The sequence below is a fragment of the Hordeum vulgare genome, chromosome 4H (genome assembly GCF_904849725.1).
Source record: "Hordeum vulgare subsp. vulgare chromosome 4H, MorexV3_pseudomolecules_assembly, whole genome shotgun sequence".
NCBI lineage: Eukaryota > Viridiplantae > Streptophyta > Magnoliopsida > Poales > Poaceae > Hordeum > Hordeum vulgare.
This window is the reverse complement of record NC_058521.1, coordinates 143,198,269-143,214,961: the sequence shown is the minus strand read 5'-3', so window position 1 is coordinate 143,214,961 and position 16,693 is coordinate 143,198,269. Positions and strand designations below refer to the sequence as shown.

Genomic DNA, 16,693 nt, shown 5'->3' with positions numbered 1-16,693 from the left:
ATGTTACTGTAAAATTTAAGTGGCCAACAAGAATGGTGTAGCTGAGAATGCTTTTTGCTATGAATTATCCTTTCCATTATGTTGAGCTCCTCTACAACAGGAATAAACTTACCATCTTCTTTCCATTATGGTGTAAGGGGCTCGTGATTGAAGCAAATCGCGATGGGGGGGGGGGAGTGGAGGGGATCAGAGCTGCTGACCTTTTTGGCCGGCGGGGGAGAGTCCTGGGCGGAGCAACGCCGGACCAGCGGAAGGTGTCGTCGCAGGCGACCTCGACGGTGATGGGATTAGGCGGGTGGTGGCGACGGCGACGGCGCGACGGTCCTGATGAGAATCCCGTGATGCTTGCAGGGGACGTACGACTGGGCAGATGGTCCTGATGAGAATCCCGTGATGCTGGTGGCTGCATGGTCCCGTGATTACATGAGACGTTGCTGGGCATTTTCTCCTCTTTTTTTTCTTGCGTGATTGGAAGTTTCGTTGGTGGAGTATGTTCAGCCAATTATAATTGCTAAGTACACCCAGCAGACGGTGGATTAACGAGGGCTGTTAGATTAAGATCTGTGGGATTAATCGTGGGGTGCTGATTGTTTTTTTATAGGGCGTTTGATGGGGTGTACGTAGTGTAATTGTTGTTTTATTGTTTAATAGTACTCCCCAAAACCCCGACTTCCTCCGAGCAGAGCGCAAGGAAAGAAATGAATCAATTCGCCCTCCAGCAATCATCGCTCACCATGTACTCGGGGGAGAGCTCAGTCGCCTCCAACGCCCACGCGGCAATGGCCATCGACAACGCCCCCGAGGTCGCCGGCTGCATATCGTCCATGGTCGACCTCGGCGGCGCCGCCGGCGTGGAGAGCCAGCGCCTGTTCCTGGCGCGCCGCACGGCGCTGGAGATGCTGCGGGACCGCGGGTACAGCGTGCCGGAGGACGAGCTCGCCCGCACCCTCCCGGAGTTCCGCGCGTGGTGGTCCGAGACACCCGAGATCGAGCGCCTCTCCTTTTCCACAACCCTCGCCTCCGACCCGTCCAGCAAGGTACTTCTTTTCCCCAATCCCTTTCGTATTTCCGCGAGGGAGGGGCTGATCCACTCTAACAACGTGAACACAGGTGCGAATTGTATTCTGCCCACCTGAGCCCGTCAAAATCGCAGCTATCCGGGAGGTGCATCTCCGAATCAAAGAAGAGAACTTGTCTTGCCTGATTCTGATTTTGCAGAGCAAAATAACAGCTAGAGCTAGGGAGTCTATCAAGGAGATATTCAAATTCAAAGTAGATGTATTCCAGGTTAGTTTCCTCTAATCTCTTGGTGGCCTGTTCTAAATTTGGAACACTGCATTCCCAAATTCACATGTGGTAGGAACGCGGTGCCTACCAGGTCGATCTCTGAGGTGATATGGGTGTGGGGAGGGTCGGCGAGGTGGAGGAAGCGGGCGACGGCACCCCAGTGCCGTGGTCGAGAGAGAGAGAGAGGGTTCGGCTGCTAGGGTTAGGGTGCCGACTCCTTCTAGGAGCCGATCAAAATAGATTGATCTTGCTTAATTCCAAAAGGTGTCCTTTACATGAGTATATATAACTTCTCTAGGCTAGCAAATATAATAAACTAGGCTAAGCCCCTAATACTTTAAGATAACTGGGCCAGCTCTATTTAAGTGGGCTTTCTCCGGTTGTAATGTAAACCGGTCATAACATCTCTCCCTGCCCATGCAAACAGCTCGTCCTCGAGCTGGAAGTCTGGAAAATGCTTGCGAAACTCCTCAAGGGTCTCCCAAGTAGCATCCTCTTCTGGAAGACCGTGCCACTGGATCAAAAGACGCCACACGCCACGACTTTGTTGAACCTTCAACACCTTAGCTGGATCAGGAAGTAAGCGCCGTCTGAGATCGGCGGAAGATCTGGTCCGGCTGCCGGCAGTTCCCCATGGAAAGGCTTCAATAAGCCCACATGGAAGACATCGTGGAGACGAGCACCAAGGGCAGTTTAAGGCGGTAGGCGACGCTGCCTATGCGCTCCAACACCTGAAAATGTCCTGCATAGCGAGGGCCTAGCTTGCGCTTGGCGCGAGGGCCAAGTGACTAGGTAGAACGGTGGAGAAGACACAGCCAGACCCAATCACCCACCGCAAACTCGGCCTTGCGGTGGTGAGCATCATAGTACTTCTTGGACAACTGCTGGGCTTGAAGAAGACGCTGGCGCACCTCAGCAAGGATGACATCGCGGTCGCGAAGAAGTACTTCCGCCGCCTCAGGCTGTGCCGCCCCTGGCTGGAGAGGCGGGATGGGTGGAGGAGGCCGACCGTAGACGACCTCAAAGGGGGTGGCAAGCAGGGCGGAGTGGTACGAAGTGTTGTAGCAGTACTCCGCCCACGAGAGCCAGTCCACCCAGGCTCGTGGTCGATCACCTGTAATGCAGCGTAAGTACATAGCAATCACCTTATTGACGACCTCTGGTTGTCCGTCTGTTTGAGGATGAAAAGCCGTGCTCAAGCGCAACTTGATGCCTGCCAAGCGGAAAAGATCCCTCCAAACATGGCCAGTGAACACCGGATCACGGTCGCTGACGATCGAAGAAGGAAACCCGTGGAGGCGGACGATGCCGTCGAAGAAAGCCCGCCCTACGGAAGTGGCAGCGTAGGGATGGCCCAGTGCGATAAAGTGTGCATACTTGGAGAAACGGTCCACCACCGTAAGGATGACGGACTTGCCACCCACCTTAGGAAGGCCGTCGATAAAATCCATGGAGATGTCGGCCCACACCTGTGATGGCACCTCAAGGGGCTGTAAGAGGCCGGTTGGCTGCAACGTCTGTGTCTTGTTGCGTTGGCACGTCACACAAGACCGCACCCAGTCACGCACCAATGCTCGGTCTCCAGGTAGATAGAAGTCGACACGGAGGCGGTGGAGAGTTTTCTGCTCCCCACCAAACGAAGAGCCTGCTGACGGAGATCGTCATGCTCGGGCACAAAGAGTCGCCGAACGTGGAGGAGTAACCCATCATCCAGGCGCCATGGCGCTGGTAAATCTCCCTCCGCAAACCGCTGCCGAAGAAGTTGAGCATCCGCGGCTGTCGCAGTGACTCGGCGAATGTCATCGATGAAGGCGAACGAACGCCCGAAGCAGATGCAAAGGGCAGTGCCCTCAGTGTCGGAGACGCCATCGTTAGGATCGGCGTCGCGGCGTGACAAGGCGTCCGCCACGATGTTGAGGCGGCCTGGCCGGTACTCAATGGTGAACAACTTGCTGATCCACTGATGCTGCGGAATGGTGGAGAGGCGCTGATCCAACAAAAATTTGAGGCTGTAGTGGTCAGTGCGAATCAGGAAGTGCAGTCCCCAAAGATACGGTCGCCAGTGTCGTACAGTCTGTACCAAACCGATGAGCTCCCGCTCGTAGGCCGCGAGCTTGTGATGACGTGCGGCGAATGGTTGGTTGAAGAAAGCGAGCGGTCCCGCGCCCTGGTGGAGAACTGCGCCGAAGCCCACGCCTGATGCATCACAGTCAACCATGAACTGCTGCTCAAAATCCGGCATCTGAAGGACCGCCCTGTGGTAAGAGCCGCCTTGAGCGACTGGAAGGCGGTAGCTGCCTCATCATCCCAGGAGAAGGCGTCGCGGCGCAGCAGCCGCGTGAGTGGCGCGGCGAGAAGGCCGAACTCCCGAATAAACTTCCGGCAGTATCCGGCTAGGCCCAAGAACCCGCAAAGGGCCCGTGGTGAATGCGGCGTCGGCCAAGACGCGACTGCCGTGATCTTGTCGGCGTCCATGGCAACTCCCTCCGCTGAAATGACGTGGCCGAGATAGGCGACGGATGTCGTGCCAAACAAGCACTTCGGGCGCTTGAGGTGGAGTTGATGCGCTCGAAGCTCGTTGAAGATGATGGCTACGTGCTGGAAGTGCTCTGCCCAAGAGGAACTGTAGATGAGAATATCATCAAAGAAAACGAGCACAAACCGTCGCAAGTAGGGCTGGAGTACGTCGTTCATCAAGGCTTGGAATGTCGCCGGTGCATTCGAGAGATCGAAAGGCATCACCAAAAACTCGAAGTGGTCGTGATGGGTGCGTAAAGCCGTCTTCGCGATGTCGTCCGGGTGCATTCGAACCTGATGATAGCCAGAACGTAAGTCGAGCTTAGTGAAGAAGCGTGTCCCGTGAAGCTCGTCCAGGAGCTCCTCCACGACTGGTATAGGAAATTTGTCCTTCGGCGTCTTGGCATTGAGAGCACGGTAATCGATGCAGAAACGTCACGAGCCGTCTGGCTTGCGAACAAGGAGCACTGATGCAGAGAACGGCGAAGTAGAAATCCGTATGATGCCCAAGGCGAGCATAAGCGCGCATTGCCGTTCCAGCTCGTCCTTCTGCAGCTGTGAGTAGCGGTATGGCCGTACAGCGACGGCCGACGGGTGCTGTCCTCGGGAGAAGGTGACTGCGATGGTCGCAGACCCGGGTGGGCGGAAGACCCTGAGGCTCGTCGAAAAGGTCGCTGTGCTGCTGCAGGAGAGGAGCCAACAGGGCGGCTCGGACCCGGCGATGGAGGTTGACAACTGGGAGGGAGCTGCTGGAGAAGTGCCACCCTCGCCCTTCCACTGCACTTCGCACCTCTGACGCCAGAAAGTCATGGTCAGGCCATCGAAGTTCCAAAGGATGGGTCCGAGCGTCCGCAAGAAGTCAACGTCGAGGATGAAGTCGAAGCAGCCCAAGTCGATGCCTACGCATGTGATGGCGAAGTGCTCATCGCCGATGAGGATGGGAACCTGCTTGCGCAATTCCGTGGCAGCGAAGACAGTCACTGTTAGCCACGGTAACTCGGAGCTGCTCGCCGCCCGTCGGTTGGAGGGCCAGGCGACGCATACTGGAATCGGGCAGGAAGTTGTGTGTAGAGCCCGTGTCCAGGAGAGCTAGGAGGCGCTCCCCATGAACCGTCACTGGCAGCAGCATCGTACATAGTTTTCTCCGCTCGTATGTCGGCAAGGGCATGGAGGGAGACCACGAGGGCGGTGGCTGAGGCCGGGGCAGCTGCCTCGGCAGGCTCGGGGGAAGTTGTATCCTCCTCGACAGTCGTCCGCCTCCAAGTAGAAGAGGCGCGGGCAGACGTGACCTGGCACGTAGGGCTCGTCGCAGTTGAAACATAACCCCTGTCAGCGACGCTTGAGTTGTTCGGCCGGGGTTAGCCGGCGGAACGGTCGAGCCGCTGTCGTGGCGGGAGTTCCTGTCGTCGGCTGGGCCGGCCGGCTGGGTGTAGACATGGCCGGCCAAGGGGGTGGGCGAGGTGCCTGGGCCGGGAACGCCTGCTGCATGGCCACCGCCCGTTGCTCAAACGCGCGGGCATAGTACATGGCCGTCTGGAGGTCCTGCGGTCCCCGCATCTCGACGTCCACGCGGATCTGGTTGGGAAGGCCGCCGACAAAGAGCTCGGCCCGTTGGAGAGCCGAAACGCCAGGAGCGTGGCAGGCCAGCGCCTGGAAACGGTCGGCGAAATCCTGCACCGAGGAGAGGAACGGAAGGCGTCCGAGTTCCGTCAGCCGGCTACAACGGATGGGTGGACCGAATCGGAGGAGGCAGAGGTTGCGGAAGCGTTCCCACGGAGGCATCCCGCCCTCGTCCTGTTCGAGGGCGTAGTACCACGTCTGGACGGTGCCGCGAAGGTGGTATGAGGCGATCCAGGTGCGGCCGGACACGAGCGTGTGTTGCCCCCTGAAGAACTGGTCGCACTGGTTAAGCCAATTCAGGGGGTCCTCGGATCCTTTGTAGGTGGCGAACTCCAGCTTGGAGAAACGCGGCGGGTGGTGGCCGTAGCCTGTGGCCATCGGTGGCTCCGCGGTGCGGAGCATTGTTGATGACGGGACCGGGAGGGCGGGCTGCATCGTCCCACCGTGGAACAAGGGCCCGTCCATGCTGGCGTAGGGGCCCACCGTCCCCAAGGAACACACGAGTGGCCCGGCCGGCTGCACCGCGGCTGGCGGCGGAATGGAGGGCTGACTCGGCCCGGCCGTGTAGACCGGCTCGGTGAGCCAAGCCGGCAGCGGAGACGGTGACGGAGGAAACCACACCGCCTGGATGGGCGCGCCCGGAAGTGGCGGCGGCCTGCTTGACGGTGAGGTGGTCCCTTGATGCGGCGCGACTGAGAGGAACGGAGGCGGCGCCTTGGTGGGGAAGAACGCAGTAGCCGGCTGCTGCGCGTAAGGCCCCGCGAGGAGCAATCGAATGCCCGCCATGATATGGCCGAGCTCCAGAAGCGCGGATGTCATCTCCGCGGGGGAGAGGACAAGGCCGATCGAGATCGGCGGGGGCCAGGCGGTCGCGGCAGGCAGCCTGGTCAGGACCGGTGAGGCGGCCGAGGAGGCCAGCGGCAGGGAGGCCGGCGGAAGGCTGGGGGTGGGTGGGGGTGTCGACATGATCGATCCTGGTCTAGTTGATACCAAATTGGTAGGAACTCGGTGCCTATCAGGTCGATCTCTCAGGTGATATGGGTGTGGGGAGGGTCGGCGAGGTGGAGGAAGCGGGCGACGGCGCTGGGGCGCCGTGGTCGAGAGAGAGAGAGGGTTCGACTGCTAGGGTTAGGGCGCCGGCTCCTTCTAGGAGCCGATCAAAATAGATTGATCTTGCTTAATTCCAAAAGGTGTCCTTTACATGAGTATATATAACTTCTCTAGGCTAGCAAATATAATAAACCGGGCTAAGCCCCTAATACTTTAAGATAACTAGGCCAGCTCTATTTAACCGGGCTTTCTCCGGTTGTAATGTAAACCGGTCATAACAACATGCTGCAAGCAAAGATCAATGATGGCTATTTGTGTTGTATAGCAGTACTGTAGCTTGTAAGTAAAATGCCATACCATTAGGATAGGTATGTAACTTTTTAATACAATGGCATTAGTGTTAATTCCATGTTATCCTGGCCATAGTGGTGTACCAGGGTGTCAGGACCATCTTCAGAAGAACACTTGCATCGTCGTCAGTTAACACCGCAGCTTCGTCAGTTATCCAACGGCTATGACCGTAGCTCTCCAGTACCGCGACGTACCAGCCGTTGGATATACCTGTTCACCGTCCGTTGTCGTTTTAAGTGTAGCCGTTGTCGGTTATTACCTGAGAGTTACTGTGGTTAAAACCTTTGCCTATAAAGCAAGCCGGGTTGTGGCTGAGCTAAGCATTGATTCCATGTGATTTGCCTTTGAGCAACGAATATTCACTATAGTTAATACAACTCCGATCGGAGGCGATACTTTCCCCTTTCTCTCTCGCAAGAACACCACCTACATTGCCCTCGGGTCTTGACAAATTGGTATCATGAGCAACCGATCCTTGGCCACAGAGATGATAGAGTGACAGAATACCTCCCCGATCCATGATTCCCACCCTTTTCCCACCCTTTAGAGGAAGATCGGCATAGTTACGGCGGCGTAGGCGGCGGTGTGCGAGCTTCGTCAGGATTCTGGTGGCGTTGGTGGCGGTGTTTCGTTCGGGCATAGATCAGTCGAGCAGGAGTGGTTGATCGAACACACTGTTTGATCGGTAAAATTCCATGTCTTAGCGCTGATCTGTATGCTTTTGGAGGCGTGGATCTAGGCGGCGGCAGGATCTTAGTTTCTCTGGAAGGGTTGCGGTTGAACCGTGGTAAAATTCCTCACCAGAACTGAGATCAAGGAGATGGGTCGTAAAGGAACTATGGATGAAGCTGATGTGCAAGAATTGCTGGCCTTGAGGGATGAATTTGGCAACCTGCAAAAGGATAATTCGGTTCTGCGGTTAGATGTGTCAAAACTACAGGCTGACATGCACTCCATAGATGCTAAGCAAGGTGATATCTCTCTGCATGTGGGCAGCATAGAAAAAGCAGTGTTAGATCTGAGTAAGCAACTCTCTAGTATCAGTTTAGTGCTACAAAACATAGTTCCACATGTGGGAACAGCTGTGGGTACTGTGAATCCAGCTAGTTCTAGTCAGACAGTGCGTTCCCCTACTCTGCATCAAGAGAATGTGCAAGAGCAGCAAACCAGAAATGAGTTGTTAAGGAAGCAATTGGAGTTAGAGAAACTGAAAACAAAACAGTTTGAGGAGATCCAAACACAAAACTTACCTCCATTGAAAGTTCAGAGACAGCCTGTTCCTCCTGGTTATGATAACCAACAGAGAAATGAGAATGCTAGTGCTATGGGCACTCCTGTAACGGCAAGAGATGGGGGTCAGACACCTGTTTTCAACAGATTTTACCAAGGAAATAGGGACAGACAAATGTGGTAGGGTTATTATAGAACTTATGAGCAGGACATGCAAGCTCAGTTCATGAAATCATTAACCAAAGGTCCTAAAATGGAATTTCCTAAGTTTGATGGAACAAACCCTGTTGGATGGATCAGGCAATGCAACAAATACTTTCAGATGTCTGCAGCTCCAGAAGAATACAAGGTTTCACTTGCTCAGTTGTACATTGTGGGTGATGCTGATACTTGGCTTAGAAGATCTGGTATTCTTGTACATTGTGGGTGATGCTGATACTTGGCTTAGAAGATCTGGTATTCTGAAGAAACAATTTGGGGCTGAGTTAGTTAAGAGATTTTCTGAACAGGGATCTTATGATCTGACAGAGAAATTTAAGTCTGCCAAGCAAGGAAGTAGCATTGTTGCTGAATATACTAAACTGTTTGAAGATCTAATGGCTGATGTACAGGAAGAAAACCCTGAGTTGAATGAACTCTGGTTTGTGAGATGCTTTGTGAATGGATTAAGGGAGGGAATTAAATTTCAAGTCAGACCTTTAAGACCACAGACACTCACTGATGCATATTGGTTAGCCAGAGATGTTGAGCCTTGTCATCCTCCTGTTTCAACTTGGGCAAAGAAGAACAATGTGCCTTATTCTAATTTCTACAGCAGACCTACTACAAGCAGTGCTGTGGGCAGACAAGTAGCTACTACTTCAGTGGCTAATGTGACAACAAATCCACCAAAGACAAGTGAGAACTACCAAAGGATCAGGGAACTTGGAGAATGTTGGAGATGTGGAGATAAATGGGTTCATGGACATAAATGTAAGCTAGTTCCTAATCTACACATGATGCAACAAGAGGCAGAAGAACAGTTAGCACAAGAGATGGAAGAAAATTCAAATCAGGAACAACCTGAAGTTATCTCTGAAGGGGAACAAGCCATGTTCATATCTGCTTTTGCTATGGGACAACAACTTACTGTGCCTACACCCACAGTCATCATTCACATTAATGGAAAAAGAGCTGTGGCTCTACTTGATTCTGGTAGTACATCATCCTTTTTAAATCAAGACTTTGCAGTTAAAGCCAACTGTTAATTAATACCAGTAAAACCCAGACTGATAGCTGTAGCAGGAGGAGGAACACTAGTATCTGAAGCAGTGATACCACAATGTACATTCCAATTGGGCAAGTTGAAGTTACAACACAGTTTCAGGTCTATATCTCTACCTAGCCATGATGTTATCTTAGGGTATGATTGGTTTACAGCTGTGAGTCCAGTAGCATTTGATATACCAAATCAGCTATTCAGCTTTACAGTTAAAGGACAGCAGACAGTTACTACTGCCATGTTTACTAATGCTGAAAGTTTGAAAGAAGTTAAAGCAGAGAAAATGGACAAGTTGTTAGATAAAGGAGTGGAAGTGTTTTTAGTGCAAATCAACAACATCATGATGAATGCACCTGAGGGTTGCAAAACTCCTCCCCAAGTACAGAAACTACTTTTGGAATATGCTGATCTGTTTGAGGAACCAAAAAGTCTTCCTCCCCACAGGGCTTTGGATCATACTATTCCATTACTTCCAGGTGCCACTCCTCCTCAAGTAAGACCTTATAGAGTACCACATCACCAGAAACAGGAAATGGAGGATCAAATCAAAAAGCTGTTAGCTGCCCATTTTATCAGGCACAGTCAAAGTCCTTATGCAGCTCCTGTTATCCTGGTGAAGAAAAAGGATGGTTCCATGAGACTCTATACTGATTTCAGAAGATTAAATTCCTTAACAGTTAAAAACAAGTTCGCAATTCATGTCATTGAAGATCTATTGGATGAACTACATGGAGCTACATATTTCTCTAAGCTGGATCTGAGGTCTGGCTATCATCAAATAAGAATGAACCCTGAGGATATTCCCAAAACTGCTTTCAGAACTTTTCTAGGACACTTTGAGTACTTAGTCATGCCTTTTGGATTGTCCAATGCACCTGGCACATTTCAGGAACTAATGAACACTATTTTTGCACCTCATCTGAGAAAGTTTGTGCTGGTATTCTTTGATGATATATTGATATTCACTAAGAATCTCAAAGAACACTTGGAGCATATCAAAATAGTGTTGGAAACATTGAAAACTCGCAGTCTCTTTGCTAAGCTGTCTAAGTGTGTATTTGCTGCTCAACAAGTAGAATACTTGGGACATGTCATCTCTGCTGAAGGGATCGCAACAGACCCTAAGAAAATACCTGCAATTGCTGAATGGCCTACTCCTGATACAGTGACTAAACTAAGAAGCTTCCTGGGATTGGCAGGGTACTACAGAAGGTTCATTAAAGGGTATGGAGTAATTTGTAGACCCCTTCATGATGTGCTAAAGAAAGGAAAATTTTCCTGGCAAGCAGCTCAAGATACAACCTTCAAACAATTGCAAGCAGCATTGATATTTGCTCCAGTACTAGCACTGCCAGATTTCAGCAAACCATTTGTGTTAGAAACTGATGCTTCAGGAAAAGGAATAGGAGCTGTTTTAATGCAAGAAGGCAGACCAATATCTTACTATAGCTCTGCTCTCTGTTCTAGAAATGCTGCTCTATCAACCTATGAGAAAGAAGCTCTAGCTATTTTGGAAGCTCTTAAGAGATGGAGACACTACCTGTTGGGAAATGATCTGACAATCAAGACTGATCAACAGTCTCTGTAGTTCATCACTGATCAATAGCTAACTGAGGGCATACAGCACAAATTGATGATGAAACTGTTAGAATTCAACTTCACAATTCAATACAAAAAGGGAGTTTTTAACAAGGTGGCAGATGCTCTATCTAGAGTACTCCCTGGCTGTATGGCAATATCAGTAGCCACTCCCACCTGGGCAGAGGAGCTAGTGGAAAGTTACCAACAAGACAAAGACATTAAAGTACTGTTGGAAAGATTACTACTACAAAAAGATCAAACCGATTCTGATTATACACTGCATTCAGGCATCATCAGATATAAGGGCAGAATTCTGGTTGGTAACATTCCTGCATTAAGGCTTAAGTTACTATCTGCTTTACACAGTTCACCAGTAGGGGGACACTCTGGGAATAGAGCCACATATCAAAGAGTTAAACACATATTTTATTGGCCTGGTTTAAGGAAATCAGTGGAAGAATTCATTGCTTCTTGCCCCATCTGTCAGAGAGCTAAACATGAAAATTGTCTCCAACCAGGATTGCTAGATCCTCTACCTGTAGCAGACTTAGCTTGGCAACACATATCCATGGACTTTGTAGAAGGATTACCAGTATCAAAAGGATATGATGTCATTATGGTAGTGGTGGACAGATTCACTAAATATGCACATTTTATTCCTTTAGCACACCCTTACACTGTTTTGAGTGTGGCCCAAGCATTTGTGGATCAGATAGTCAGGTTACATGGTCCTCCCAAGCTGATCATATCAGATAGAGACAGGATATTCACTAGCAAACTTTGGAAGGATATCTTTGCTGCCTTGAAAGTGGAACTGAGATACAGCACAGCATATCATCCACAAACTGATGGACAAACAGAGAGGATCAACCAGTGTTTAGAAACTTATCTCAGATGCATGACTACTACTGCTCCTAGTAAATGGTTTTCTTGGCTGTCTTTGGCAGAGTTTTGGTACAATTCCACATATCACACCAGTCTAAAAATGTCTCCATTCCAAGCATTATATGGTTATCCTCCCCCAATGATCAATGAATTAGCTATACCTGGACCAGAGGATGAGGAAGCACAGGACTTTTTAACAGTTAAGCAACAGATGCTGGAACAACTCAAACACAATTTAGTGGTGGCCCAGAACAGGATGAAGAAATATGCTGATTTAAAAAGAGTAGAAAGATCTTTTCAAGTGGAAGAAATGGTCTATTTGAAAATGGCACCTTATAGATTGGCAGCATTTGGTTTCAGAGGAGCTCTCAAATTACAAAACAAATTTTATGGTCCTTTCGTTATCATACAAAAGATTGGCAAATCTGCTTACAAGTTACAATTTCCAGACCATTGTCAAGATTCACCCAGTATTCCATGTTAGCCAGCTCAAGAAACATGTGGGATCTCACTCTATTCCTAGTCCTAATTTACCAATGGTAAATGCTGATGGTTCTATCAAGATGGGTCCTGCTGCAGTTCTTCAGGTTCGACAGATTCCCAGGCATAACATTCGTGTCGTACAGTGGCAAGTGCAATGGGAAAATCTGTCACCAACAGAAGCTACTTGGGAAGATGCTGATTTTATGAAGTATACATTCCCGGAGTTCTTCAAGACGACGACATCACAATGGCGCCAAGACCAGAACACGCCGTGAGGACACGTCGTGCCTAAGGAGGGGGCAATGTCAGGACCATCTTCAGAAGAACACTTGCAGCGTCGTCAGTTAACACCGCAGCTTCGTCAGTTATCCAACGGCTGTGACCGTAGCTCTCCAGTACCGCGACGTACCAGCCGTTGGATATACCTGTTCCCCGTCCGTTGTCGTTTTAACTGTAGCCGTTGTCGGTTATTACCTGAGAGTTACTGTGGTTAAAACCTTCGCCTATAAAGCAAGCCGGGTTGTGGCTGAGCTAAGCATTGATTCCATGTGATTTGCCTTTGAGCAACGAATATTCGCTATAGATAACACAGCTCCGATCGGAGGCGATACTTTCCCCTTTCTCTCTCGCAAGAACACCACCTACATTGCCTTCGGGTCTTGACACAGGGCCGGCTCTATAATTTGGAGGGCCCTAGGGCAAAGTCGACGGCTTGGTCCTTAAGGCCATATGAGTATATGTGCATATACCTATATACATGTCTATTTTCATGTGCAAAGTATTAAGAGTTAAATTTCAACCACACATTCTTACGGTGGAAAGAAGCCATGTGGGATGGAAATCTCTGAAGAAGCAGCGATGAGGCGTATGCTGGCATTAGCATGGCTCACTCGCGGGAAGCAAGGACAACAAGTGCAGCTGTACGTCCGGGGGTAATCTCTGATTCGTTTCTTGCCGCTCGCCACAAGTGGTCACCATTTCGTCAAATAGGCAGCAAGCAAGTTTTACACGTAAGGAGATGAGTAGTTAAACCACATCAGTAAATCCATTGAATCAAAGGTGGCGCGGCTATCACCTCACCCTGGAATCAACGACGGTCGGAAGCTCCGGAGGAGGGAGGAACACGACCCCGCGGCTCACTCATGCATCTGCACACGGCGGCTGATGGTGAGATCGAGAAAAGTAACCTCGTGATGCTGTGTGCCCGTGCTACAGTTACCGATCACGTTTATATTTCTCGTGGGCTGTCGAAATGGCGTTTTCTTTCCTACTAGGCTGCGTTTCTTTCCTTCATGAGCTTAGGACTAGGGCTGGCAAACATAGCAAGTACTTCCCCCCTTCCATTGTAAGGTGTATTTGTTTTTCACTAAAATTCCATATTGTAAGGTGTATCTATGTTTTTCTCCAGGATTTCCATTTTTGCCCCCTACCCCTGCCTTCTAACTGCAGCACACTAGAGCTAATTATTGGAGTAGTTACTCCCAATATGCTTCATCTTGGCAGTTAGTTACGTGGAGCATCTTCGCGATTGATTTTTATTTTTTTCAATATTGCATGCCATATGGCCATCTGGAATTGTTGGAGATATGCATGCCATGCATGGCTCATTGCGGGGCGGTGCCACGTTCTCTTCTTGCCTTGTGAGTTAGGGTATTTGTGTCCCGAATTCCCCTCTAATTGTGCCTTGTTTAACGCGCACACAATAATACACCTTGAATTTAGGAATGGAGGGAGTAATGTCAACATGGCCTGCCCCCCCGCCGCGGACGGCCTGGGCCCTTGGCGGTCGCCCCTCCCGCCTAGGCCCAGAGCCGGCTCTATGGTGTACACTTGTATTGCTCAGCATATTAAGCATGTGTGGTTCTGCTAGTTAGTTATACTCTTAACTCAAATATGTATTCATATAGTTTCGTGACTTAAGTCATGTATGGTTGACTCTTTACTGTTTTGCACAATATGCTAACAATTTAACACAGTTTACATTTGCGAACTGATGTGCTCTGCTCTCCTATGGTAGATCACAGAGTTACTGGTGAACATCACTAAGCATGTCCTGAAGCCCAATCATGAAGTGCTGACTGCAGAAGAAAAAGCAAAGCTCCTGAAGGAGTACAATGTGGTGGATTCACAGGTATGTCTGTCTATAATTTGCTGATAGTACTGTAAAATTTGTTACTTATTTCTAGTATGAACTACTCTATGTGATAGTGTTCTAAAAGATATATGTATTCACAATTGGGGTAACTATCCAGTGAATGCTTTTGCGGGTAATATGTGTGATTTATTTACTATGATTAACTTACGAGCCAAGCACATTTAAAGCGGAAGTACAGTCAAAATATGCTATTGTTTCATCGAAATATTTGACTCCAGATCATGGAGTTTCTTTCTTCTCCTTTTGTTTTGCCGGTTGAGAAAGATCACTAGCTTTAAGACAAGATCTGTTCTGGAGATAGCATTTTACAGTTTCGCTGAGACAAAAATTGATGGTGTTAAAACAGATGATCCTTCCACATTTCCTGATTATTTTGTAAACCATTGGGTGTTTAGTATTTCCATGCTCTCACTAAAAATGACAAGAGAACTTGTAATTGCAATGTAAAATTTTCCTCACCTATCCCCACGTGTTGTTTTCATTTATATTGCGAGCTACTTACAAGCTGGGGAACAAAATCTACTTATCTGCCCATGATTATGCTTAATAGTCATTGTGGGGCGGTACCACGTTCTCTTCTTGACATACCTCAAATGCCAAACCACATTTGTTGTTACCTTTCTTGCGATTGGATTCTGTTTTACTCCCTCCGTCCGAAAATAAGTGTCGCAGACTTTGTACTAAGTTAGTACAAATTTTACTAGATCAACGACACTTATTTTGGGACGGAGGGAGTAGTATATATTGGTGCCTCATTTTGCCATAAACCACATGTACATCACTTTACTAAAATCGTTGTTTGTATATCTTTCAGTTGCCTCGCATGCTAGAGACCGATGCTGTTGCTCGCTACTATGGCCTTGGCAAGGGAACCGTGGTGAAATTCACATATGACAACGAGCTCACCGTGGACCATGTGACATACAGATGTATCTTCTGATGGGTCCGTTTGGTTTCCACGGGATGAAAGTTGCTGTAAGCTGTTAGCCAAAACTGCCTCACGGCTAATGTACTAGCCCTACCGTGTGTTGTCTTCTGTTAGGCCTCGCGACAATGTAGTAAGTAGTTAGAAAACTGTTCCCCAGCCTAAGCTTATCTGGTAGCGAGTTTCAGATGTTTCTTCGAAAGTCTGGCACGAGTTTGTTTCCAGTGTACTGTGGTCACCGCATGTCTTTGAAAACTGAAATGTGTCGCGGAGAATCGCTCAAATGTGCTTGTGGGGTTATCACGGCGGCTGTTGGGTTGCCAGTGTTGTTCATGGAGTACCAATCAAGGAAATGGAAGTAAAAATCTACTCCCTCGGTTCTAAAATTCTTGTCTTAGATTTGTCTAGATATGAATGTATCTAGTCACGTTTTAGTATTTAGATACATCCATTTATAGATAAACTTAAAACAATATTTTTGGGACGGAGAGAGTATTTTCCATGTCTAATCCCTACACAATCTTTCACATGCAAACTCTCATTCCTCTGCCTCAATGGTTACGAAAGTCTCCAACAGGCTATAAGCTGGAAATTTATAATAAGGGCGATGCTAGGTGTTCGGCCGGTCACCCCACGCGTGCATCAGATTGGCCTACCTTTGACCGTGATCTACACGAATCAGGCTTGCACGCACAACGCGGACACCGCCCCCTGCACACCCTTCCGGCCATCGGTCACCGCCACCTCGTCTGGATGCCTTTAGAAAGCAAGTACAATAAAATTGAGTTAGTTGGTTATAAAAAAAATAAAAAATATATTTTTAGTTAGTTGAAGAAAAGAGAAGGTAAACGGACTCTAATTAAGACTTCAGAGTCAGCTCTAGCTTTGTGAGAATAAAAGATGGATCATATAATAAAAAAATATATTTTTTAATCAACTATTGTACATGTTAGCTATAAAATGAGTTATAGATGACATGATAATGCCTTATAGCCAGCAACTGACTATACTAGTATTAACCATGCTCTCACTCCACCGCCCACGCTGCAGGATGCGCTCGCCGCCCTCATTTGATTGGTCGAAGATCGTCGATTGCAACCCCCACCTTTGTCCTCGGCGTCGTAGTTACGCTGCTCAGTTGTAACATGTCATGTCGCGGTCGTAACAAAAATTATCTCGTCCCTTCACAGCATCCCATGCATCTCCGCTCAGCTCCTGTCCTCGCCGCATGCCCGTCGTTGGCTCGCAGTTCTTCAATTGAAGCTTTTTAAAAAGCCAGTTGCAGTTATCTTGCAACAACAAACAATGGCGTGATTCCAGCAAAAAAATAGGATGGTTCCCACAAAAA

At 49.0% G+C, this 16,693-nt stretch overlaps 1 protein-coding gene across 2 annotated transcripts; it reads left to right on the top strand.

Annotated features, from left to right (window-relative positions):
* Positions 1-664: 664 nt before the first annotated feature.
* On the top strand, positions 665-15,731 carry LOC123448180 (DNA-directed RNA polymerase V subunit 5A-like). 2 transcript variants are annotated; one of them, XM_045124990.1, is made up of 4 exons: positions 680-1,037; positions 1,111-1,287; positions 14,283-14,396; positions 15,235-15,731. In XM_045124990.1, exons 1-4 carry the CDS (start codon positions 699-701, stop codon positions 15,358-15,360), a joined length of 756 nt encoding a protein of 251 aa, XP_044980925.1. In that variant the 5' UTR covers positions 680-698; the 3' UTR covers positions 15,361-15,731. The 2 variants fall into 2 exon arrangements, with proteins under 2 accessions (XP_044980926.1, XP_044980925.1); XM_045124991.1 differs by lacking the exons at positions 14,283-14,396; positions 15,235-15,731 and adding an exon at positions 6,901-7,232 and having other exon boundaries at positions 665-1,037.
* Positions 15,732-16,693: the final 962 nt, after the last annotated feature.